Source organism: Drosophila pseudoobscura, chromosome X, assembly GCF_009870125.1.
Source record: "Drosophila pseudoobscura strain MV-25-SWS-2005 chromosome X, UCI_Dpse_MV25, whole genome shotgun sequence".
NCBI lineage: Eukaryota > Metazoa > Arthropoda > Insecta > Diptera > Drosophilidae > Drosophila > Drosophila pseudoobscura.
In genome coordinates this window covers 21,469,782-21,493,635 of record NC_046683.1, presented here as the reverse complement: position 1 = coordinate 21,493,635, position 23,854 = coordinate 21,469,782, and the positions used below count along the sequence as shown (strand labels likewise).

Below are 23,854 nucleotides of genomic sequence, written 5' to 3'. Positions count from 1 at the left end.
TTAATTTCCGTTGATATGGATTTTAGATCCTGCCGACTCTCAGCTCTCAGGTGCGGGCGTTACCTCGACTTGCCCCATTGACCTTCGCATATAAATACATACAGAGGTACGTACACACACACACACAGAGGCACATAGAGAGAGACATGCACAGAGCATGCATACATAAATGACGCACAAAACAATTTCCGTTCACTAATTACACAAGCAAATAGAAGAACAAAAGGAGACGAACAACAATAATAGAAGATACCGCCAACAACAAAACGAAACGAGACGAAACGAAACGAAACGAAACAAACCAAAGTCAAAGTCAAGACCGATAGAGAGAGACAGAGAGAGAGCGAGAGAGCGAGAGAGAGAGAGAGCGAGAAGGAGCAGGAGCAGAAGGAAGGAACATTGCATTGTCAATAACCGTTGAATGGCGCTCTAGACCTCGCAATTGTTAATGAATAATTCAAGAAAAATTCCAATCAATTAAATCGCCGGGCTAATCCAGCAACAAAAATTACCTGTAGGAGGAGGAGGGAAGCACTGAACCCTGAACCCAGAAAAACACTAAATCCGGCAAGAATTTAGCAAGGCCACACTGGAAGCAAGCAGTGGAAAGCAGTGCCGTGTCGGATGCCTTGCCTTTGTGTGAAAGAGACCCATTTAAACCCATTTAAATAAACTAAAGCTCTACCTATAGATGATCCGATAGAGCAGAGAGAGAGAGGGGAAGAGGGAGAGGGAGAGGAGCTTTGTAGTACGCACAAATGAATCACAAAAGGGGACCATGAATCAGGGGAAAACCGACGAATACGGATTAAATACACATAGCACGGAGGGGGAGGGGGAGGGGCAGAACTAATGGGAATGCTACTAGGTCTACGCCTAGGCATGCATATCCTCCCGTTCGCATTCCGGCTCGGCGCATTCCTTGCCTCTGTGGGATCCCTTGAATTCCGCAGATGCAGTTCCTGGTCAACGACTGTGTGCCCCAAAATAGAGGGGCATTATATACGTCGAATCAACCCAATTTAATGGGCAATTACTTTCAACAGGTGCGTTCCAGGTGTTGCCTTAGCGCCAAAATGGAATCCCACTTGGGGCTATTACATACATAAATATGTACATCCATAGGCCTAGTAGCGAAAGAACAGCAATATAACATATCATTGATAATGAATGAAAGAGTGAAATAATGCAATTTATTCACGGAAAATCACTCCTTAATCTGCGGTCGCTATTAAGAGTTTCTTAATACCGATATTGGTTCGTGAATTCCTGGTGATTAGGGAACGAACCAAACAACAACAAATTCCATGCCCCATGCCCCATGTCCCATGCCCCATGCACAATCTAGCCCTAATTTCCCCTCACGGAACGAACTCCCTTGAGCGCCCTTCCGTAATTCCGTATTTTTAAGAAGAAAAAAAAGCAATTAAATATTATCGGTAATGTTCTAAATAACTTAAATAACTTTAAATGGTTTTATGGTAATGGTATTTCCATTGTGACTGAGCGATGGGAAAAGAACGGGAAAAGAAGAAACTATTATTATAGTTATTATTATTATTATTGGAGGGAAACCTATAATCTGTCATCTGCGGATTGTGGTATGCATTTGTTTCTTTATTTCGATGCTCGTAGCTATTACGAATTACTCCTAGTTGAAGGGAGATACATACATACATACATATGTACATATGTAAATGGGAAAGCACAAACTGTTCAGCTTACGTTCGACACAGTCTTGCGCACCAACAGTACCATGATCCTGGGATGCAATAGTTCTGGGTAACTCTCACGATGGGCCGAAAAGATATGCCTATCTCGGCCGTTCCCTATTCTGGTTTTCATAATGATTCGATCTGCCCCGCCTGTTACATCTATCTCCGCGATGAGAGTATATCGCCCAATGTTCTCTATCAAATCACTGCTGCTCGCCCGTTGCCTAGCAGAGCTCAGATCTCTGCCTTGGCTCTGCTCTGGATTGCGTCGCATTGCTGCCATGCTGCTGCTGCTGCTGCTGCCGCTGCTGGCATCATTGTCAATGCTGATAGGCAAGTGGAAAAAGAAGAAGCAGCAGAGAGCATAAACCAGTTCAATGCGCTTTGCGTTGTAGCTTTTTTGGGGTGGCAGCTGCTGCTGCTGATGGGCTGCGGATAGCACTTACAAAATTAAGGGGGTGGGGAGGATCCGGGGGAGAGAAAACCAACAATCAACCAAACCAACACAGAGAGATGGAGAGAGAGGCAGAGAGAGGCAAGCAGCGTAAGAGAGAGAGCAACACTTCATTTAGCACGCACACACTTGTTACATAAATAACGGCGAATCGAGTGAGAAGCAACAAGAGCAGCAAAAAAAAAAAAGAAGTCGCCTGCCTTCTGATGGCTAGCAGCAGCGTCGCAGCGTCGCAGCGCTGCTTCAGCTGCTCTGCTGTTGCTCTGCTCAACTTTGAAATTATTGCGGCATGGCTGCGACGACAGCAGCTGAGCCGAGCCCAGCCTCGATTAGAATTTGGCTTTTTCTTATTGGAACTAAAATACATAAAATACATACGATACCTCTGTCAAGTGGTGCAAAAACTGCTTGCTTGCTTGATGGTTTCTCTGCTTGTTGTTGTCGTAGTTTAAAATGTTTTTTGTTTTGTTGAAGAAAAAAACGTTTTTCACAATGCGAAAAAAAAATATTAAAATAAAACAGACACGCGCTCTCCTCTCTCTAAACACTAACACACCTGCACAGACTCTAGGCAGGCGCTTTTGTGTGTGTGCCTTTGTGTGTATTCACAGTTTTTTTTTTGTTTTTTGAGGTAATTTTGTTGTTGTTTTTGTTGATGTTTCTGTGGTTCCACTGTTTTTTTGCGCTCTTTTTATGAAATTTGTTGTGTATTTATTGTATTTATTTATGTTTTTTATGTGTGTATTTCTTGTCGCTGCTGTTGCTTTTGTTGTTGTCACTTCACAAGCAGTTTTTGCAGTTTATTTTACTGCTTCCACTGCTTTTTCTCCTCATCATCGCTCATTCTTCTTTCCTTGTTGATTCGCCTACAATTTTTGCTCTCTCCTTCGCTCTTTCTCTTTCACATTAAATTTCTACGTTTTCTCGTTGGCTCGCGCACGCACTTTTATTTCTCTTAACATTTGCGTTTCCGAAAAACAGAAAAAAAAATTATAACAGCAAAAAAATTTTGTTATATTTGAACAGAAGAAAAGGAAACAAGACAAAATTTCCGTTCAATTGGGATTCCGCTTTGCGCTTTGGAGGGGAGCGCCGCCACACAGCAACAACCTCATAATTAGGGATGAACGTTCAGAATATATTGATACATCAATATATCGATACTAATATTTGTTGATAATATATTTGAAGGCGATATTTTTTGGTCAGTTTTTTCAGCACATTTTGTGGAATATATCATCATAATAAAATCAACTCGTGCAGCCAAAACGCCATCCTTCGCATACATTTATACTCAATAATACAATCTTATCTAACATTTGTGTGTTTCTTACTAACTCGACCCGATGAGAGCCGATAGTAAGAATTCCCACCCGAAAAGGCATTCGGTTCGCGCCGACCATAATTCTATGTGAATTGATATTTACTCACTTCGTTTATCATCACAATCAATACGATCCTTGTTGAGCCGAAGGATCAAAGAGCCGAAACAAAAACAAGCTTGAAAAATGTAGTATCCGTCAACGCTAAAGTAGTTTATTCGGTTGATTTTCATGCATGAACATTTTTTCAATTACCCAAAGTCGTTCTCTGGTCTGTTGGTCAGTCTGCTCCGGGAACTGTCGCAACAATTTCTGTTAAGACGTCTTGCTTGTGTTAGCCCATCAATATACTGTATGGTACTGTATTTAAGGTATGGTATGGTTAGTGGTCAGGGAAAACCGACGCTATTTTTCTGTGCCCATATACCTTATTCACACTGGCCACCATCCATTTCTGCAATTTCCTCTCCACAAATTTCTCAGTACTTCCACCATCCCTGTGGGATGTTACTCTTCTATGCGATGTTTAGTCGATAGTTTACAAATGCAGCCCTAAAAAGCAATGAATTGCAATATAAAAAACTCGCGCGTAAAACATATTTAAAATTTCAAATCCTACATGAACAAAGGAATATATCGCTGAAAAATATCGATATATTTTATATTTTTCAATATATTATACGCTGATATCCAGCTTGTTACAATAGTTCTCGTAAAGAAAACAAAAAACAACAGTTTTTACATATTGTTTTAATTATTTAAAAAAATTTAATTTATTTTGGATTTTAGTGTTTTAGTACAAATATTAGATAATTTTTGTATGCTCCCCTTTTTTTGTTTTAGATATTATTTAAAAAAGTTAAATTTATTTTCCATTTCAATAGCTAGAAATGTAGCGATCTTTCAGTCTATTGAAAAATTGGCGCTCTCATTTTCGGAAAACTTTCTCAAAACGGAAACTTTTTTTCATCGAAATATAACGCAAACGAATATTAAATCCAAATGAAAAAATGCTACTTACTGATGCATTAACATTTAATTCACATCATTGCAATGTGTCCCGGGCCTCCCGGATAACAGGTAGGGGCTCCGCCACCGAAAACTTTCGGTGATACGGCTTTTTGTCGCGCACCACACCATGTGAAGAACCATCTGCAGGGCTGGGCCAGTGGTCAGGGGCCTGCCGTTGGTTCCACGCCACCCACACCAGTATTCCCAGCCGTGTTATCTTCAGTAGTACGACAATATAACATGGTACGCGTCGACCAGCCGGCTAGGGCCTTGGGTTTCATCTCGAATGCCTCCTGCTCTTATAATTTTGTGTGTCGGCAAAGTCGTCGCTACCTATCGACCATGATAATCTGCTCGTGGTGCAAATTCTGGAACTGCAGCATCCATCCATAGTACCCCATTACACATCCTGTACTCTTTGAAAACCGGGTATAGAATGGACAGAGTTGCCTGAGATATCACCTCAATAAATTTAAACTAGAGATAGAATCTTGTAGGTTCAGTAGAATGGAGCAGGAAACAACGCAACATATTCCATTTGAATGCCCACCAAAAGGAGATCTCAAATTTGAGGGAGCCCCAGTGCACCCTAACAGGATTTCACATCCACTTTGCAGGCCGGAAAATTCTTGAAATTTTCATTTGAATAAATCGTAACCTCAAATTCGAAAATGAAGAGTTGTTTGCCGTATGGGATTCAGAGATGGGTAAGGAAAATGCGGTACTCAAATTTTTGAAAACGACTCGTAATGGCGACTAAATGTCAGTTGAATTGAAAATTTGTTATCGTTTGGCAACGAAACGGGAAAAATGCAGGTCAGATTCAAAGTTGTTTGAACGATTGGCCAAAAGTCTTAAAGTCAGTGGGACGCCCTGTACTGTTATATTCCAAAAAAGATCGCAGAGCACAAAGAAGGCAAAACTTATTGTATCAGAGGGAGGAAAAATGAATTTATTGATTCAAGCGGCAAGCATGGCCCCACGAAAACGAGGCAAATACGAGCACGCATTTGTTTTAAAAGGCTTACAGGCTTTAAAAGGCGTAAGGCTGTACAGGACCCAGTCGGAAAGCCGGCACCTATCTTACCCAACGAGGCGTTAGCCCTGCTTTTAGACAAGGATCTCTGCAAATATCAGTATTGTTTTTTAAATACACAAAACAAAAAACTAAATACAAAAATCTTGTTTCGTTCGTGAGTTATTAATTTTGGCCAACATAGGTGGTCGTTGGGACCATAGTCTACCATTGTAGCATTTTATTGGTGCAAGCCATTGTTAAACACGTGTTCGTGAGCGGAATCTAAGAATATAATTATTTAATAATATATTATTTATAATATAATAAAATTGTTTAATAGAGAATATACGAATATAACTAGCGAATGTACAGATGTGCATGCAAATGGGAATTAAGGGTCCGGTCCCGAACATACGTTCATAGAAAACAAAAATTGTACCCAGGTTTTTTATATCCGATTCGAAATATTTGTCGATTTTAGCTTAATCTAGTATAATGGAAAACTCTGCAGAACGGGTTGGAATATTCGAAAGCAATTAAGTTATTTGAAAAGATGATTTATATAAGTTTCTATCGATTATTTACACAATAGGATATCTCTATTAGTGCTCCCATAAATCACATCATAGTTCCTTAACCAACAGCTTAGTTTGCTTTTGCTTATCTTAATAGGTTTTCAGATCCAGGTTCATGATATGATTATATGCCAAATGGTTAAATTTGCTTTCAATCAATTACAAAAAAATATCGCTATATTTCCGCGGAAAGGCCAATATGTACAAAATACATAATAATGCATTTCATACATGACTTTATATTAGGATAATTGTCATTAGGGTATTCAGCGTGCATCGTGTCAATAAGCAAATATTTTGAAAGTAATTTGTTTATGAAATGTTATCGGCTCTGAAATCGGCTACTTTTCAAACTCCGTTCCTCGAACGTTCTTCTCTGCATCAGAACCATAGCGCGGGTGGAGTGCATATCCTTGACACCGTCTATAAACCCATTGATTTTGTATCTTTCCAGAACGTCGGTTGGTGCATCATTGTAAGCCAGGTGTGAGAGTCGCTCCTTGTCTGGCGCGAACTTGAGTCTTGAAGAGACTCTCCATAACGTTGCACCCTGCCCTTCAGCTTCAGGCGATAAATTTCACGCCTATGATCACCACCATAGCGATGCTCCAGGGCACGCTTTACGGCCGTTTGTCCCATTGACTTAGTCTATATTCGAGCCGATCTTCAGGACGGGCTTCGAGTCGGCTTTCCATTTGCTTTATCCTCACGCCCAGACGATTTTCCGATTGTCTGATCTCTTCATTCAGACGCTCAACTGCTTTTGAGTCTTCCTGGAGTTTCCGATCAACGTTGGCCCATTTCTCTGCCATTGGTTTTGCCATAGCTTCTTCTTTCTGTAACTGACTTTATTATCTGAAAAGACTGACGTTTTGTAATGAATGGTATGAAAACCTACTTAATCTGCCTAGCTTTACCCTTCTCCGCAAAAAATTTGATTTGCTTTCTTGCTGTTATTTTTTATTAGTGGTGATAGTGGCTTCAGATGCCAAATATTACGAATAGGCAAACTATGCCCTTATGCGCATAACGCATAACGCAGCCCTAGTGTAAACAGCATATTTAATTTTTTTAATAAGTTATAACAATTCATCTGTGTTCAATGAAGCTGTGAGCCACTGTTATCGATATATATTTAACAAACACCACACACTATCGATAGCCTGGAACAGCTGGTGGTTATTGTCTATTGCCGTTTCCGCATTAATTCGGCCACTTGTTTTTGTTTGTTTGTCTTAAAGCCCCTGACGAAGTGGGGTATACGAAAACGCGCAACGTGGACGTGTTAGAGCAGCAGCTCTGCCGCTGGCGGCACGTTTGCGTTCTAATTTGTCTGCCTCTTCATTTTGGCCAGGTGGATTGTTGTTGGCTTAGCTGGTACTGCTGTGCTAGAGTCGAAGGCAAACAGAAGAGCCACAAATACAGCCACGGCTAGAGATACAGATACTGATACAGATACAGATACAATACAGCCAGAGATACAGATACAGCATCAAAGACATTGGTGATCTGGTGATCTGGCAGTGCCCCGCCGCTGTCAGTCTCTGACGTTCTCCTCGCCGCTCCGCTAGTCCACCGCTCGCTGGTCTCACCTGCTGCCGACCTCTCAACTCCCGATGTGCTTAACCAGCAGCGAGAGCAGCAGTAAGATGAACGGACGCTCCATACGCATCAATCGGGTGCCAGCCACCATTTTCGCCATCCTGCTGACCATTGTGCTGGTCTACTTTCTGAACTTCCACCAGGAGGAGCGGCCGGCCATCTATGGCAAGCTGCGCAGCGACAATCCCAACCGGGTGAACCTGCGCAAGATGCTGATCGCCGCCATCCAGGCTTCGCAGCGCGGCGGTCTCGAGGTGCTCGACGTGGCTCGCTCCCGGCAGCTGAAAGAGCGGAGCAAGGGCCAAACGGACGAAGGCGTAAACGATCCGTTTACCGATGCCGACGGTCGTTCGCACTGCGTCATGAAGCAGGGCCTGCAGCGCATATTTCCACGTGTCCGCATATTCTCAGAGGAGGACAAGGAGCACTGCAAAGAGTCGCACAGCTACGATCTGGATCCCACGGTCCTGCATGAGACCGCCCAGGTGCCGGACGTGTCTGTCAATGCCCAGGATGTCACAGTCTGGGTGGATCCTTTGGATGCTACCAAGGAGTTTACTGGTAAATTAAATATAACCTCTTAAATTGCCTCAATTAACGGAATCCTCTCTCCGATCTGCAGAGGAGCTGTACGAGTATGTCACCACCATGGTGTGCGTGGCCGTGGCCGGTCGTCCCGTGATTGGGGTTATCCACAGCCCCTTTAATGGCCAGACTGCATGGGCCTGGGTGGGTAACTCCATGTCCGAATATCTCGCAGGACTTCATCCGCCGCATGGCCAGGAGAATGAGTTGCCCATCATCACCGTTTCGCGCTCGCACACCGCCGGTGCCAAGGATCTAGCCCGCGGCATCTTTGGGGAGCAGGTCAATCTGCTGACGGCCGCCGGGGCCGGGTACAAGGTGCTCCAGGTGGTGGCTAACAATGCGACCGCCTACCTGCACACCTCAAAGATCAAGAAGTGGGATATCTGTGCCGGAGATGCCATACTGCACGCCCTGGGCGGCACCATGACCACTCTCAACGACCAACAGATCCGCTACGGCCCGGATGAGTCGCCGGTTAACACGGAGGGACTGCTGGCCACTCTGGAGAAGCACGACAAGTACATGGACCAGCTGGTCAAGTACCGCACTGCGCACAACGGCCAGTTAACGTAGTAGTTGTAGTTTCTAAAGACGGAGCCCTTTCCTAGCTCCTGCTCTTAGGCCAATCTTCCATGTGCTACTGCTCCATGTGATCCCGCTTTTGCACTGCTCAAGGTCGAGTCGTGTGTGCTCTTACTTCCATTTCTCAAAGGCCGAACCCATCGACCATCGACCCTCGCATCGATCTGTTCATTGCTTGGGCAGCATATACAGCATACGAGAATAGTTCTAAGCTCTACAATAAAAACCTGTTTTTTTTTCGTAATTCACGCCTATCTTATTCTTGTTGTCTGTCTGATGGGATGGGATGCGGTCGTGAACCCCGAGAAACCGGGGTGAACAGCTCTGAAGAAAGTCGCTGTGAATGGGGACCATTGTGGGCTTTTTTGAATTAGGCGCGCGCACGGCTGCCTTCGATTGCGATAGCACCTGCAATCGATTCCAATTACATTGCGTTCTGACAGCTTTTTGTTCTTGTGCGCATCGTCGTGTCGTCTGGGTCTGCATATTTTTTTGTGTGAGTGTGTGGGTGTGTTTTTTTTGCGGACGCCGGCTGGATAAGTCGATGGAAACTGTGGAGGAGAGCAATGAATAGCAGCGTCACTGGCTGCAAGCGCATCCACAGCATCGAAGTCGAGCAACTACAGGACTCTGAAGAGGTGCAGCACAGTTTTCTGCTGATCAAGGGCCGGCTGGAGCCCAAGTGCAGCGCGGCCAAGCAGCTAAAAGCGACCCTCGAGCTGCGCGACGAGTCGCTGGAACAGCTGACGCAGTTGTCCAGCGCTGGGGAGTTCAAGCTCCTCTTTGATTTGCACAAAGGAGAGAGAGAGAGGCAGGAGGAGCCTGCAGTGACCTCCAGAGCCTGCCTCCTGCAGCTGCGCTCTTGCAGCGGCTCGAGGCTGATTCGATTCACCTACAAGCCACGCAGCAGCCCCTACCGTGTGCAGCCCCTTTACATAGTGTGCCAGGACGAAAAGGAGGAGGAGCAGGAGCAGGAGCAGGAAACAAACGCACGTTCAGATCACTCTGCCCGCTGCTCACTTATCGATCTTAATCTGCGACTGGTGCAGTGCATTTACGCCCACAAATTGCACGCGGCCGGGTTTGCCAATCGCACCTTTACCCTTAACGGCCCCTGTCGCCTCTTCCGCAGCCAACTGACTACCGAAGAGACCCTCGCCAAGACCGAGGACGAGCTGTGGCAGCACTTTGCCGGGGAGATCCTCTCCTGTGCGCAGTGGGGCCAGCAGCTACACCTCAAGTTTGTCGCGTTTGTGGCCTGCACGCGGTACGACGGCGCGGCAGTAGCGGCCAGCGGAGACCTCTCGTACGCGAACATCCGGCGACACTTGCGCGGCCACGCCGCATTGGGGGGCGGAGGATTGGCCCTCTTCGGGAGCGCGCACTTCTATTCCTGGCCGCGATCATTCGCGGAGATCGGAGACTGCGTGCGCAGCGCAGAGCGAGTGGACGTCGCGCGGCTGCCGGACGAAAGCAACTACCGACGCACCTACGGTGGCGTCTACGCCAGCACCCTGGGCGCCGTCTGCCACGAGCTGGGTCACTGCTTCGACCTGGGCCACACCCTGAACGGTGTGATGGGCCAGGGCTTCGACTACCTCAACCGCGTCCTCACCGTTGACCAGGTCACCGAGCATTTGCCGCAGCGAATTGTGGACCAGTCGTACTCGTCCGCCACGCTGCCAGCAGCAGGAGCAGCAGCAGGGACCAATACTCGCAGTCGGCTCACCCAACTGAAGTTGAAGCAGCCTAGCAGCCAGCTTCTGGACAATTACCACGGCCAGCGGCGCAACGATAGCTTCTACTTTGCCCGCAACTGTGCCGTGATACTGGCCCACCACCGCTGGCTGAGCCCGAACCCTCCCTGTGCCACTGAGACGGCGGCGGCCATCCACCTGTCCAAGGCCAGCCGCGAGATCGTGTCCTCGACGCCGCTGCGGCTCGTCGAGCTGCGCTGCAACCTCAACAGCCTGGTGGCCCACTACGAAGAGCTGTGCGCCGGCGACAAGCAACAGCAGGAGCACCGCTTCCAGCTACCCGCCTCCCTGTGGCACCTTCTGGCCGAGCAGCGCACGCACTACGTCTTCGTCCTGACCGCGTCCGGGGACACCAAGAGATTGGCCTGCGACGACGCCGAAGCCGAGGCCGATTCCCACTAGGTGAGTAATCCCAGTATCTCCGAATGATGCACGACTTTGCGGCTGCTCTCACTCAATGACCACCAATGACCGCCAGTTGAACGGAATCTCTATTGTTAAAGGCAGGGCAAGGCAGGACAGGACTGAAGGAAACCATAGACATATTCTAGAAAAAACGAGGGGGGACGTTGATGGTCGCAGCTGCGGCCGCGACTCTACATTTATACCACCGCCAGAGGGCGCAAACATTGCACGACGAAGAGTGTGTGAGAGAGAGACAGAAATGCAGCAAAAGCTACCGCTATCGAAGCCACTGAAATATCACTTGTTCCTTCTGGCTATAATAATGCTCTGATCTGATTCAGTCTGATTCTGCAGTCTAGCAGATGTGCGCATGCTCTACTTCTCTGGGTTTTCGCATATTTTGCATATCTTTATAGGAAGACGCTCATATCACAGGAGTCTGGATACAAAATCAGTTTTCTCTAGCTCTTGTAGTCTCTGAGATTTGGGACAGACAGAAGGACATGGCTATATCGACTCGGCTGTTGATGCTGATCAAGAATATATGTGCCTTACGGGGTCGGAAACGCTTCCTTCTGGGTGTTACACAATCCACATCCCCCACAACCATAATATATCACTAACTCTTGGAGTACCGCCAGGAGGGACAGCCAAAATATGGGAACCGCACCGCTGGCGCCTTCAATTTGAGGAAACGTTTACAGGGGGGTATCCCTGTCCACCCTCCGCCCAGAGGAGGACTATGGACAATATAAATAATGGCCATGTAATGATAGCAGGAACCCCACAAGAAAAATCAGTTTTCCTCCTATGAAGTGTAATTATATTTGGGTAGAACTGCAGGACAGCAGCCCCAACTGGAGTGGCTCCCAAACGGCTCTAAAAATACTTGCGTATAGATTTGCCAATGGATTACGATACGTATCGGGGGGGACGCTGGCACCTTTTGTTTTGAATTTTTAATCCTGTAATGTGGACCTCCTGGCCCCTGGCATCTGGCCATCATATTTCACACTCAATTGAAGGACCCCTTTGGAAATGCAGAACACTTTTAGGGCCATTATACGTATCCGTATTTATTTGTTTTGAACGCAAGCGAGGGAAGCCTGAACCGCAGGTCAAGTGTTATTGTAGAAGAAGAACTTCCGACTCTGCAGAGTTGCGGGTACCTACAGGACAGTAGATCTCAACGATCAGTGGCCGAACCAGTGTCCGTCCACTGCCTTATCAGATCGGATCTTATCGTCGATCTGAACAAAACCCATATCCTATACAATGTGCACACGTATCACCTATAGATAACCTAGAAACACACCCTCGAAGCCGGGATTCTTTATGCGAAAAGTTGTTCTGCTTATCCTGATGGACACACCCCCCGCCTCGCCACGCCCCGCCTCACCTCACCTCACATTGAAACCTAATGTTTCCTCCGGACTTGAAGAGCCACACGGAGGAGGAGTGTCTTGGAATAAACCTGCGTTTGAAATTTCTTTGCTGCTCCAGCTGCAGCGGGTTACTGATTCAAGCCTTGATTTCTAGCCCTAAGTGCCTCTAAGTGGAGTCCCAATCAGTATTAGAGGGCTCGCCAGACACGGGCTGAAAATCTGAAAATCAAATTGCGAAAAGAGGCCTACATATTTAATCTGATAATTCGAGAAAGTGTCTTGTTCTGGGATTACGCGGACCGTGTACCCCATGGAAACCGCACCGCTGGTAGGCGAAACAAATGCCATGGCACCGAGTGGTGCCCCTGAGGGAAGGGAGCGCTGTTAGAGCTCACGGTTTTGCAAGATACAAGATACTGTTGTACCCAATAGGGCTGTCCCCAGAGGATTTGGTGGTAAATCAGACAGAACTGAAGCTTGTACATTTTTCAAACAAACTCCTGTACAGCGATTGCAGTCGGGACGACCAGGGATTAGGTGGCAAGGGCCCCTGTTAAAGATCTGCAGCGGCCGGTGGCTGTGATCTCCTAGATCCCACGCATAGGTCCGAAAAGGTCAGAGATGTAGCTTCTGGGGACCTATGTACTCGGGACTTAAGGAGGGAATTTAACCAACAATTGCTTCTCCACAGAATGTCTGAGTCGCAACGCAAAGTGCGCCGCGCCGAGGAGGCCCAAGAGCCTCAGGCCCTCGACGCCGGAGACGAGGATGTCCGCATGCGGACCCATGCCGGGCATGGGGACGACATGCCGAACCCCGCAGACCGCGGCAGAGCCGTAGGTCATAACGCCGGACATCCGAGACTCCCCATTCCGGGGCTGGCGGACCCGCTTCCGAGTGCGGAACATCTCTGGGCCGCCCTGGCCATTCCCGAGCCGGACGAGGCCCTGGGCGACCGTCTGCCCCCAACACCAGCAGAAAAAGAAGCCAGCAACGAAAACAAGCCGGCACGCAAGGCGCCGCGCTTCCCGATGTTGCTGCCTTGGGACGAGCAGAGCTGGTCGACGGGTTCGAATCCGGACAACGAGGCGGAGGAACTGACGCCACCCCGACCCCCAACACCGATGCCGTGGGAGGATGAGAGCGTGTCGACCGACCCCAATCTGGAGCACAACTGGGCCTTCGTCGAGGACCTGGCGGATCTCGAGGAGCTCGAGGAGCCTGCCGAGCCCACAGGTTCCTTGGCTCTGACGCCGGAGTCCCAGCCTCCGACCCCACCGGCCGCTGCAAGATCCCACGACGATCCCATCCTACAGGACATCGACACACCGAGCGTCACTCCCTGTCCGTCGCCAGAGCCGGAGAGTCCCCTGGACGCCACGGCTTGGGACGAGAGCGAGACGAGCAGTGGAGGAGTATCAAGCCATGAGCGTGCTCTGCACATCGCCACCAAGTCCGTGGTGGCCAAGGCCAGGGCCAGGGCCAGGACCAATGCCAAGGCTAAGGCCAGAAGCGGAACCGGAACCGGCACCGGTACAGGAAGCTATCCAGACCAAGGCGAGCGGCCGAGCACATCTGCCGCTGTGCGGCAGTGGCTGCGATATCAGAGCGAGACAAGCAGCGCAGCCTCAACCCCGGAGCGCGCGATGGCCATCGCCATCGCCATCCCGACAGCATACCCTGCCCTCGACGAGGGTCCGAGCACCTCCGCAGCGGCCCGAGCGTGGCTACAGCAGCAGCGCGGTGCCGGCACACGTTCCAACCCGCACGTCACCTACCACATCCGCAGCCTCTCGCCGACCCAGGAGGACTCCATGAAGCCTTTGATCGTCATAGTGGACCCTGAGGAGACAGGCACCCTGTCGCGTCCACAAGCATCGCCCCTGGAGGGGTGGGTGGAGGCGCCTGCCCACTGGAGGGTCCGGATCGACAACCGCCACCTGCCGCAGGGACTAATCGAGCACGTGGAAGGGCAGGAGCGAGAGGGCCGCAACTTGCACCGCAGCTTCCTGTACAGCGCGTCAGGCATCCTCTTCCGGGTGCGCTTCAACAAGCGAAACGAGGTGACCATTTCTCTACGTTCCCCGAAATAGGGAGATGATGTGAGAATAAGAACCTCACCTCACAGGTTCTCCACCAGGAGGGCATGCAACATGCATTTTCGGCCACCCCTGCGGCGGCAGCAGAGGGACACAACAATCCAAAACCAAAACCAAAACCAATGGTCGAACGAAGCTGATCGCTGAACCATCGCCGCAGCGAAAGAAGAGGTCATCCATCGGGCTTCAGAGGTTGTAAGTGGAATAGTGGCAGTGGACTGGAAGTGGAATAATAGCGGGGACTGGAAGCGGACTGGAAGTGGACTGGCTGAATCGAAATATGAAATATATGAAACGCACAGAATATGCCCAAAGGAGGTTTTCATAGGCAGGCGAACCTTCTGGACAAGGACAATCTTACCCCGCATCCTTGGGAGCAAACACTCGCGTGTGGATGAGGATTGTCAGGTGAGCAGGCCAAGGGCCAGGAGACACGCACTAGCACACATTAGTCCTATCTTGTTCGTGGGGACCCCTCCCTCGGTAACGACATAACTCTCGATATGCCGCAGCCCCCTAGCATATTTTCGACTACGCCCCCTAGTTCGACACACATATGTAGACATCAGACACGGACATCAGACAGCGCACAGCAGGAGACTATGCATATTCAGATCCCCAACCTCTTCTGGTTTTGCGCTCAGTTCTCAAATCCAATCCTAGGGAAGGCATGAACATGGAGGATCTCGCTCCCTTGGCCCGTTGCCATTTTCCATATAAGATCTCTGTACATGGTCTCCTGTACTCCCACCGCATACCCTCTGCATTCAGGCATCCTTTACGTTTGACATGACAGAGATATTATGACAGAAAATATGCGTAAATGTATGTCTGCATGGAGATCCACGGCTCTCCCCATGGACCGAAACTGGTCCCAGAGTGTGTCGAGAGTACATCGTGCCAATTCACCTCAGCGTGGGACCATCTTTTGAAGAAATTACAAATTCCGGGCCTCTCGTATTTCAGTTTCAGATACGATTCGTTGGTCCCCAATACAATGCGAGCTTTAATGCTGGCGAGGACATGACATAGGCGTGTCTTGTCTGGGATTAAGCGTTCAGTGTCCCCCATAGGAGCCGCACCGCTGGCAGGCGAAACACATTCAATGCCAAGCTGCCGTTGAAGAGAGGGACAGGGAATACAATCGGGTGTTTTGGGTCTTATGCATTTCATACATAATAATACGTCTCTTTGGGATGTTTTCAATTTATTACCCCAGTCTTGTATTGTGTATTTAGCCATTTTATTTATGCGAAAGTATGGCATGTGAGGTGCTATCGCGCTCCCCTCCGCCAAAAGGCGGACACTGCACGAGGAAGAGGAAGAGTGGGCGAGAGAGAGAATGAGTGGCGCGTGGCGGGGGTCTGTAGGGGTCTGCAGGGGTCCACTGCAATGTCATTTGTTCCTTCTGGCTAGAATATTCATTTGATCTGATCCAGGTTCAGAAATCTGGTAGATATTGTCAGATATATTGTCCAGAGATTCTCATTCTTTGTCGAGGCCGGAGGGGGCGTGGCAGGGTTAGACTTGTAACCGTTGAATATCACAGGAGACTGGATATAAAGTCTCTGAGATCTAGGCGCTCATCGGGACGGTCAGACAGACATGGCTATGTATATCGAGTCGTATATTGATGCTGATCAAGAATATATATGCTTTACAGGGTCGGTAACGCTTCTTTCTGGGTGTTACACATTAATTACATTTATTTTAGATGTTATTTTGTATTTTTCATTATTTTCTATAGTTTATTTTTGAAATTAAAATGTTTCAATAAAAACCGAAATATGACGTTAGAATGATGTGAAAAGCAGGCCCAGAAATCTTGTAATCCTTTCTTGGACCATATGGAGCTACGTATGTTCGTAATATTTGCCGTTCCTTGCTGTTTGTTAACAAAAATAAACCTATGATTGGCAAGTGTGATACAGATTTTGACAAGCGAAAGAAGAAACTAAAAAAAAGTTACATATGTAAAATCAGAAGATACATTTTCGATTAAAAAATGGAAAATTAAAGTGACTCGGTGAACTTTTCCAGCGGGGAGGCGACTTTGTCGAGGAGACACACACGAACACGCACAGGCGCATACACACACCACACACACATACTCGTACGCAGCTGGTGCTTCGGGTGCTTCGAGTGCTTAGCGTGGCTTCGGTTGATCGCTGTCGTCAGTTGAGCCCGAGCTTACTCTCTGGGGAACGACGGCACCGACTGGTCGTACTTGGCAAGTTGTTAGTGTTGAGGTGAGGCATTTCCAGAAATCGCTCACTCAACAGACTGTCACCTACTTTGACACAGTCGCGGTCTAGCGCGCGCGACACACAGAAAGAGAGAGTGGCACCTTCTTTTTTACTAGTGAATGCGCTTGGCCTGGGTCTTGGCCGCATCTTGAAAGGGGTTACTGCGGCTTACTGAGAGCCCGCTCTCCCGAAGCGTCAATGGCACTGGCACTGTCAGCGTCAGCGTCAGCATCTTGGCCGACGCGGCAAACTTGTATTCTATTCGTTCTCACTATCGACGACACAGCAGAGCAGTGGACACAAGCAGCGAGCAGCGAGCAGCGAACGGCGAACGGCGAAAAGCGAAGAGCACAGCGGGAACGGAAGGCAGCGGTAGCACCGAACGGGGTTCAATAGTGAAAACTGATTCGACAAAGTAGAGTTGAAATATTCGTAGTTTGGTGCAGGCAGAGGTGTTGAGCAGGTGCGCTGCTTGCTGATAAGATAACCAATTGGTGTCCATAAAGCAAAGCACTGCTTGAGCATTGAATTATTATTTTGGTTTTCCTTTTCACTTTCACTATCACTATCATTTTCGATTTCAATTTCAATTTCCATTTCATTTGCCCTGCAGACGCAGACCCAGACGCAGCGAACTCAAGAACCCAAGAACCAAAGAACTCGAGAACCATGAGCGCATCAGCAGCACGCATACAATTCAAGGCGCTGAAGGGATTTCCGGGCAATGCCGCCGATAAGATCGAAACTCGAGCGTTCCTCGACGCCGCCCTAGAGATAGTGACAGTTATAGGTGATAGTACCAGACGCACCCCACTCGATCACACAGACACAGACACAGTATCTAACCAGTTTTGTACGACGATAATTTTTCGTTTATTTCTTTTTGGCAGAAACCTTTGGCAAGCTATTTACGCCCGTGATTAACGACATGAATGGAAATATAGATGTAAGAGAAACAAACCCAAGACCCGATTCCAACGTAGGTACTTCAACCCACTTTGTGTATCTTTCGTCAGAAATTAAGCAGAGTCTACGGCGAGAATGTGCTCAAGCACCATTATCTGGAGGATATGATCGTCCTGAATATAAAGGGGGAGAACGTGGCCCCCAATGCCCTGCTCTGGCTGAAGCGGGGCCTCCAGCTGATTTGCATCTTCTTCGAGAACATCTACAACGATGACCAGAAGCAGGAGGCGCTCAAGCATCATCTGCAGAATGCCTACGAGCGCACCCTGAAGCAGTACCACGGTTTTATCGTGCAGAGTACCATTAAGGTAAGGAGGAGTGAGACTATTTTCCGCCTTTTTCCATCTTAAATTACACTGCTAATGCTCTCTTCCAGATCATTTACGCATGGGTACCCACACGCAAGCAGCTGCTCGGTCAGGGCGAGGATCAGGAGGAGAACCTCGTTGTCATGTCCGACTACTTGCCCACCATGCGGGCCCAGTTGAACAAGATAGATGCACTGCTCAAGGCTCACAACCTAGATGAAGCGCCCCACTAGCTGGTGCCGTGGGATGCTCATTCCCGTTTGGATGATTTTTGCTTGCCCCTTAGACGCGCACTTACTCTGCACAGTTGCATCTAGCTTGTAGCTAAAAGTAGCCTATTTTTATTTTATTTTATTTTATGCTGTTAGAGAGGGTTGTTGTCGCTAACAACACAATAAACCTCAGAGCTTTAGTCCATGCGAGGCGTCCTCTGATTCTCATTCTGAGGGGCAGGGCTCTGATGCGTGCTAACATCCGCCAGTTGCCGATTCGTCTCATCCAGCTCTTTGCTTATGTTGTGTACCAGGATCGCAATCACCTCCAGGCCGATCAGAGCCAGCACCGCATACGAGATGCTGTGAGGCCAGAGGCGGGCGTCATCTCCCAACGATAGGCGGAGGTAGACCATGGACGGGAACAGGACACACGGCGTCACTGTTAAGAGCAGCCACATCGAGGCGTTCTCTGGGCGTAGATTCACCGCAAAGGTGGCATGCAGACGCACTATCTCCGAGCCCACGGCCAGCACATATGCCAGTAACAGGCCCAAGGTATCGAAGCTCCATAGCTGGTCCATCTGGAAGGGAACTTCGTTTATTTCGATGCAGATCATTGGGGAGGATCCACCCCAGAACTTACGTGAACGACTATGTAGAACAGATAGTTCACGGCCCAAAATGCGGACACGTAGACATTCGCCTCCAGCAGCATCTGGAGCAGCAGACAGGACCGCAGCTCAGTCGCTTGGAACATTTTTCGACTCTTGGACAAACCGCAAACTGTTGGATCTTCTCTCTTCAGAGACTCAGATATACTCTTTGGGGTCGGGACTTGTCAGCTGTCAGATGCCTTGAGCTCCGTTCTTCGACTGTGGCACCCCTGACAGGTTTTGCCTCTTTATAAAGCTACTTCGTCCGGATACCGAGTAGCACGTTATTCCCTGCATTTTGCATTTTTTGTCATTTTCCAGAGTTGCCAGGGATACCAGGGCTCTGGGCAAAAGCCGCCTGCTGCAGCACTCTGCTGAGTCATCGATAAAAGTATGGCTTAAGGCCGGATAGAAACTCCTTCCTTCACTATCGGAAGTAAGCTGCGTCCCAAGGTTTGAAAGCGCAGCCAACTGTCAAGCCCAGCCCCAAAGGACAGTAGATACCAAAGCGTCACGACTCTAGGGTCAAAAGTCCCACAAAGCTTACTGGCGCCCGTTACTTTGACATCGAACACATTCTCAACACCTGCCAATCGGTATCAGCATCCGCAAACAGATTACGTAAGCCCCCAATGCAACTAATCTCAAGCCGCTCAGAGTAAAATCTGAAATCTCTAATCGAATTTGTACACAATTCCCAGCTCATAAGATTCATAAGATATTGCTCAAAAGGCCCATGATAGATTATAGTTATATCCTGTAAGCCACCATTATACATATAGTAAATAAATATTGTGTTCCTAGCCAACCGTTTCGCATCGCATCTTTAACCGATGAATGCAGTCTTCCCTCGAATCCCATAATGATTCCCAATCAACCCTTGTAATCAGTTTTTAAGTTCTTTAAAAGTTACAACAATTGGTTTGAGTTCAAAGTGAATGGGATTCCTTGAGATTCGATTCTCCTGGCCCGACCTGGCCATCAGATATCCTGCGATGAAGGCCAATCCTTCCGTCTGTAAGAGGATTCCATCAGTAGGGTACACTTGTGTTGATGGCCGACTCCAACGCTGTAACTGAAAGACGGAGTGGAGAGAAACAAAACAAAACCTTAGAACCATTCAACCGTCGCTCGCTCATTCAGTCACTCACGGAAATGATGATCATGCTTGTAGACCAAATTATTGAGAATCTCGGCCAGCGTTTGATGGCAACGTATGTATGTCATCTCAATTTCCACTACCTGGTTGAGAGCCAAGTACTGCAGGCACTTGGGGTTGTCTTCGTCATCATCGGAGGACACATCCAGGGCGAGTGGATGGGAGTCGACCAGGTAGCTGGAGCAACTGGTCCATTCCAAGTCCAGAACAAACACCACATGGAAGAGCTGCTCGAGGGCAATGCGAAAGGCAGCCGTTTCCTCGGTGAGCAGGCAGTGACTGGACAGCAGCAGCATATACTGCTCGTGCAGAGAGCTCAGCTCCCGGATGTTGTGGCACTTGGCAATCTGTGGCTCGAACTGGTGGCTCACGACCTGCATAATGTGGGTGTGCAGACTGTTGATCAGATACATGAGCCAGAACCGCAGGATCTCCAGTCGGCGAACGGTGAGGCCTAGCATGTCCAGCGGCGTATACATGTCCCTGTGCGAACGCCTAATGAAGACCATATTCTCCAGCTTCCAGGCGGCCCACTTGACTTTGAGCATCAGGCGCCAGACCGCATTGTACGTCTGCAAGTTCGACGGCGTCACGATCCTCTGCACGTGCTCAAAAAAATCGAACACCAGCTCGATGGCCTCCACAGCCTCGTACACCTTGGTGGAGGTGGAGCGCACCTGGGAGACGATCCTGACCGAAGCGCGTCCAGCCATTTGCGCATATTGGGGCATTAGAAGCTCGTACAGCTCCATGTTCAGCACCGACACCTGAGCCCAGCTCAGACCCGCCTCGATATCGCGAAAGAGCCTCGTGTAGTATGGACGCAGCAGATGGTCGGCCTCCAGCAGCAAAACGTGACGCAGGAAGCGCGCGCTCTCGCCAAGCTGCAGGTCAACGGTCATGGCCTTGATCGCAAACATATTGGCCAGCGACTGGCGGCGCAGCAGTATCTCCCTGAGGGCCTCTGACATCACGTCCTTCACCTGCAGTCGCGTGGCGCTCTCCAGTCCTTCCAGCACTTGCACTGCCTGAACCGGCGGCTGCCGTCGCTGCTGATCCTGCGGCTTATCTCGTTCCTGCTGCTTCTTCGTGATCGGCTGGGTGAGCAGTGCTAGCAGGTCCGGGTTCCTTATCGTCCCAACGCTGTTCAGAACCTTTTGTTCAAAGGCTTTCTGCTCTGACTGCTCTTTCCCTGTGTGACTATTCTCCATCTGTGTGTCTCCATCCGACTGCTGCGTTGGACGTCCGTAGACGCGCAGCTGGACGAAGAGTTGGGCATGCAGCTCTTCGTAGAGGGAGCGGGAATTGTTCTCGTTGGTGGTGGCCAGCATGTCGCCAAGGAGATTTACGCTTGCCAGCAGGTCTTGGGTCTCAATGGACGTGAGAGAATGCTCGAGGAGCAGCCTATAGAAGGGACAGCTATGCAGTTTCTTGAACAATTGGTGGTTCTCTTCGCTCTCTTCTTCCTCTAACCGGCGCTGGCGGATGTGGACTCTCGCTTCCCACTCACCGGTCGCATCCTCACCTTCAGGTACCCTGCAGAAAAAATATATATATACAGAAAATAATCTCAAGAGGACTATTGCCCCACCATCGCTCCACAATGAATTGAGCCTGCCGGTCCTCCAGTTTGGCCCGACGCCACAAGCCATCGAAAATGTTGCAGTATGTATTTAGCGAGACCAGCAGCAGGGCGATGGCCAGCTTCTGGTGCGGCACATGCAGCTGCGTTTGCTGGTACAGCTGCGACAGGAGATAGGCGCACATCAGATGCGGAGGCCCCGACGGCAGGACGGCTTTGCTGGACACGAAACGGAGCAGCTGGAGCATACGAAAGTGCTTGTTCATGTGTCGGATGAAGTGGATGAGCGAGACGGGCTCCTCGCTGAGCATGCGTTCCTCGTAGGCAAGCAGCGCCTTCTTGATTGGGCGCACCAGATCGCGCACGCCATTGGCAAAGCACTCTAGAGTACCGATAATGTTCTCCCCGTTCTGGCGCAGCGTCAGCTTGTCTACTGTCTGACGCAGCTGCATCATGTCCTCCAGGGCAGGGACCAACTCCGCTTCCAACGTACCTTTCAGGCCCTCCTACATGCACAGAGAAAGAGAGAGGTGATTGAGGAAGAGGGACGGCAGGAGATGCCCTTACCGCTGTTACACTGCAGATGCTCACATTCTGGCGCACATGGATGCGTCGCTCCTCATCCACCACAAAGAAGCAACAGCTGACGGGACTAACAAACATGAACAGGATCTCGCGGATCAGACAGCGCTCCGTGGTGGTGTTGGGCAGCGGATAGTGGACGAGACCCAAGGAGTACTTGTTGAGGAACTGCGGGTAGCTGATGGCAAAGTTGGACAGAGGATCGCTGTCAGGGGGCTTGGTATGGATCTGGATGTCGTGGCGCCACCAATGAGAGTGGATCAGCTGCGGAAGCACGTTCTCGTCGCGCACGCTCTGGGTGTGCTGTGTGAAAAGCTGGGGCGGCTGAAGTGGCGGCAGCGGGACAAAGTTTCTGCTCCTGATCTCAATTGGGGATACCAGAGCGAGATTGATGGGTGCGTTTATTTGGAAGGATTTGCCGGATTTGCCGGATCTCGCCAGTTCTGGCACGTATGTTTTTTCAACACAGGGATTGACATTATTCATGGCATTCTTATAGACATTGGCCATGTCCTTTGGCTTCAGCGTGGTCTTCAAATCCTCTGGGCAAACGGAGCCACTAATCTCATGCGCATCGCTTTCCTCGGACTGTTCCTGAACGGGAAAAACTACTTCAAGTGGATTTATCATTGGACACTGTAGCTGGGTCTTACCTCCTGAGTGTCCGAGCTATCCCCAGGCGTTGGCCCCTCCAGGAAATCCTCGCTGAGCAGGCTCACCCAATCGGTGTCCGCCTCGACTATGTTGGGCACGACGGCCTGGGAGGTTGAGGCCTCAACGGCGGCAAGTGCCGAGAGGCGGCACTGGTCCATCTGTTGGCGGTTCCTTCGCACATTTTGTATGGGCGCGTTGGTCATGCTGAGCAGAAAGTCAAGCAAAGACCACTGCACGTCCGTCTGGTCGTGATCCTGCCAGGCGGGATCCTCGACTAGTTTTGTGCTCAGCTCCTTTATAGCCTGCCCAAAGGGGGCCATGTTTTCCTGCTGGAAACGGTCCACCAACGCGTTGAGCGTCTGCGTTACTTCATGACTTTTCGTGCTTAAGAAGTTAGGGTGGCGTATATGTTTCCTGGCAATCTGCTCCAGATGCCGCTGCTGCTTTGGAGTGATCTGACCACGGAAAAGATGCTATTGTTATTGGTAGATGACAGGCGACGATGCTTCAGACTTACATTGGGGCCTGCCACACTCTTGATTAGTTTCTGCAGATGATCGGTAATGAGTGCATTACGCGCATCTGTCGACATATGTGCAGTGGCCTTGTCGCTCATTTTGTCTGCTAAAAACTAAAAACAGAAACAAATGGCGCGGCGCCTACTTTTTCCAGCACTTTGAAAGAGAACCAGCTGGTTCTTTTTTTCTCACTCAATCCGTTATCGATTGCAGTATGTGCGCTCCTTCATTGATTATAATGCACAATTGCTTGTATATTTCTTGTACATATATTATTGATTGTATATTTTAAGCTTACCTCTTTTGTTCATTAATAAACATTTATTTCTCTCAAGCTTTAGCGGTTCGGTTTGAAAACACCTGGCTGAGAAGTGATTCAACTATCGATAGTTGCGATTATTACGGTAGTCAAATATTATTTTATTGGTGTTTTCTTATTTACAATACAATTTTAGTGT

At 49.0% G+C, this 23,854-nt stretch overlaps 6 protein-coding genes and 1 long non-coding RNA gene across 13 annotated transcripts in view; 3 read left to right on the top strand and 4 right to left on the bottom strand.

Moving 5' to 3' along the window:
- The window catches only part of HDAC4 (histone deacetylase 4), a 28,578-nt gene extending 25,233 nt beyond the window's left edge, over nt 1-3,345 (bottom strand). For all 3 annotated transcript variants that reach the window (XM_001355237.4, XM_015185435.2, XM_033383113.1), the window contains exon 1: nt 2,553-3,345. The gene's annotated coding sequence lies outside the window, so the exon portion shown is untranslated. The remainder of the gene's footprint in view (nt 1-2,552) is intronic.
- Nucleotides 3,346-3,668: 323 nt separating this feature from the next.
- Nucleotides 3,669-4,612, bottom strand: LOC117184626 (uncharacterized). The gene is made up of 3 exons (XR_004470033.1): nt 4,513-4,612; nt 3,919-4,043; nt 3,669-3,851 (listed from the first exon to the last, which is right to left on the bottom strand). It is a non-coding gene; the product is annotated as an uncharacterized lncRNA (long non-coding RNA).
- Nucleotides 4,613-7,233: 2,621 nt separating this feature from the next.
- On the top strand, nt 7,234-9,115 carry LOC4815471 (putative inositol monophosphatase 3). The gene is made up of 2 exons (XM_001355238.4): nt 7,234-8,258; nt 8,320-9,115. Exons 1-2 carry the CDS (start codon nt 7,712-7,714, stop codon nt 8,856-8,858), a joined length of 1,086 nt encoding a protein of 361 aa, XP_001355274.4. The 5' UTR covers nt 7,234-7,711; the 3' UTR covers nt 8,859-9,115.
- Nucleotides 9,116-9,318: 203 nt separating this feature from the next.
- Nucleotides 9,319-17,846, top strand: LOC4815795 (uncharacterized). Of its 4 annotated transcripts, XR_004470213.1 has the most exons (3): nt 9,319-11,026; nt 17,650-17,705; nt 17,776-17,846. XR_004470213.1 is itself a non-coding variant. In XM_001355239.4 (2 exons), the coding sequence occupies exon 1, from the start codon at nt 9,434-9,436 to the stop codon at nt 11,024-11,026; it is 1,593 nt and encodes a 530-aa protein (XP_001355275.3). In that variant the 5' UTR covers nt 9,319-9,433; the 3' UTR covers nt 17,373-17,543. The 4 variants fall into 4 exon arrangements, 3 of the variants coding, with proteins under 3 accessions (XP_001355275.3, XP_033239494.1, XP_033239495.1); XM_001355239.4 differs by lacking the exons at nt 17,650-17,705; nt 17,776-17,846 and adding an exon at nt 17,373-17,543; XM_033383603.1 differs by lacking the exons at nt 17,650-17,705; nt 17,776-17,846 and adding an exon at nt 13,106-13,190.
- On the top strand, nt 17,061-18,450 carry LOC4815650 (pleckstrin homology domain-containing family A member 8). Its single transcript, XM_033383605.1, has 5 exons — nt 17,061-17,222; nt 17,373-17,549; nt 17,650-17,705; nt 17,776-18,033; nt 18,102-18,450. The coding sequence occupies exons 2-5, from the start codon at nt 17,429-17,431 to the stop codon at nt 18,264-18,266; spliced, it is 600 nt and encodes a 199-aa protein (XP_033239496.1). The 5' UTR covers nt 17,061-17,222; nt 17,373-17,428; the 3' UTR covers nt 18,267-18,450.
- LOC6901873 (uncharacterized) lies at nt 18,348-19,721 on the bottom strand. The gene is made up of 2 exons (XM_002133375.3): nt 18,892-19,721; nt 18,348-18,829 (listed from the first exon to the last, which is right to left on the bottom strand). The coding sequence occupies exons 1-2, from the start codon at nt 19,003-19,005 to the stop codon at nt 18,443-18,445; spliced, it is 501 nt and encodes a 166-aa protein (XP_002133411.2). The 5' UTR covers nt 19,006-19,721; the 3' UTR covers nt 18,348-18,442.
- A 66-nt stretch (nt 19,722-19,787) lies between these two features.
- Grip128 (gamma-tubulin complex component 5) lies at nt 19,788-23,836 on the bottom strand. 2 transcript variants are annotated; one of them, XM_033383599.1, is made up of 7 exons: nt 23,695-23,836; nt 23,396-23,620; nt 22,878-23,351; nt 22,210-22,818; nt 21,652-22,148; nt 20,053-21,596; nt 19,788-19,976 (listed from the first exon to the last, which is right to left on the bottom strand). In XM_033383599.1, the coding sequence occupies exons 2-7, from the start codon at nt 23,492-23,494 to the stop codon at nt 19,933-19,935; spliced, it is 3,267 nt and encodes a 1,088-aa protein (XP_033239490.1). In that variant the 5' UTR covers nt 23,495-23,620; nt 23,695-23,836; the 3' UTR covers nt 19,788-19,932. The 2 variants fall into 2 exon arrangements, with proteins under 2 accessions (XP_033239490.1, XP_002133412.2); XM_002133376.3 differs by having other exon boundaries at nt 22,878-23,333.
- Between the last annotated feature and the right edge of the window lie 18 nt (nt 23,837-23,854).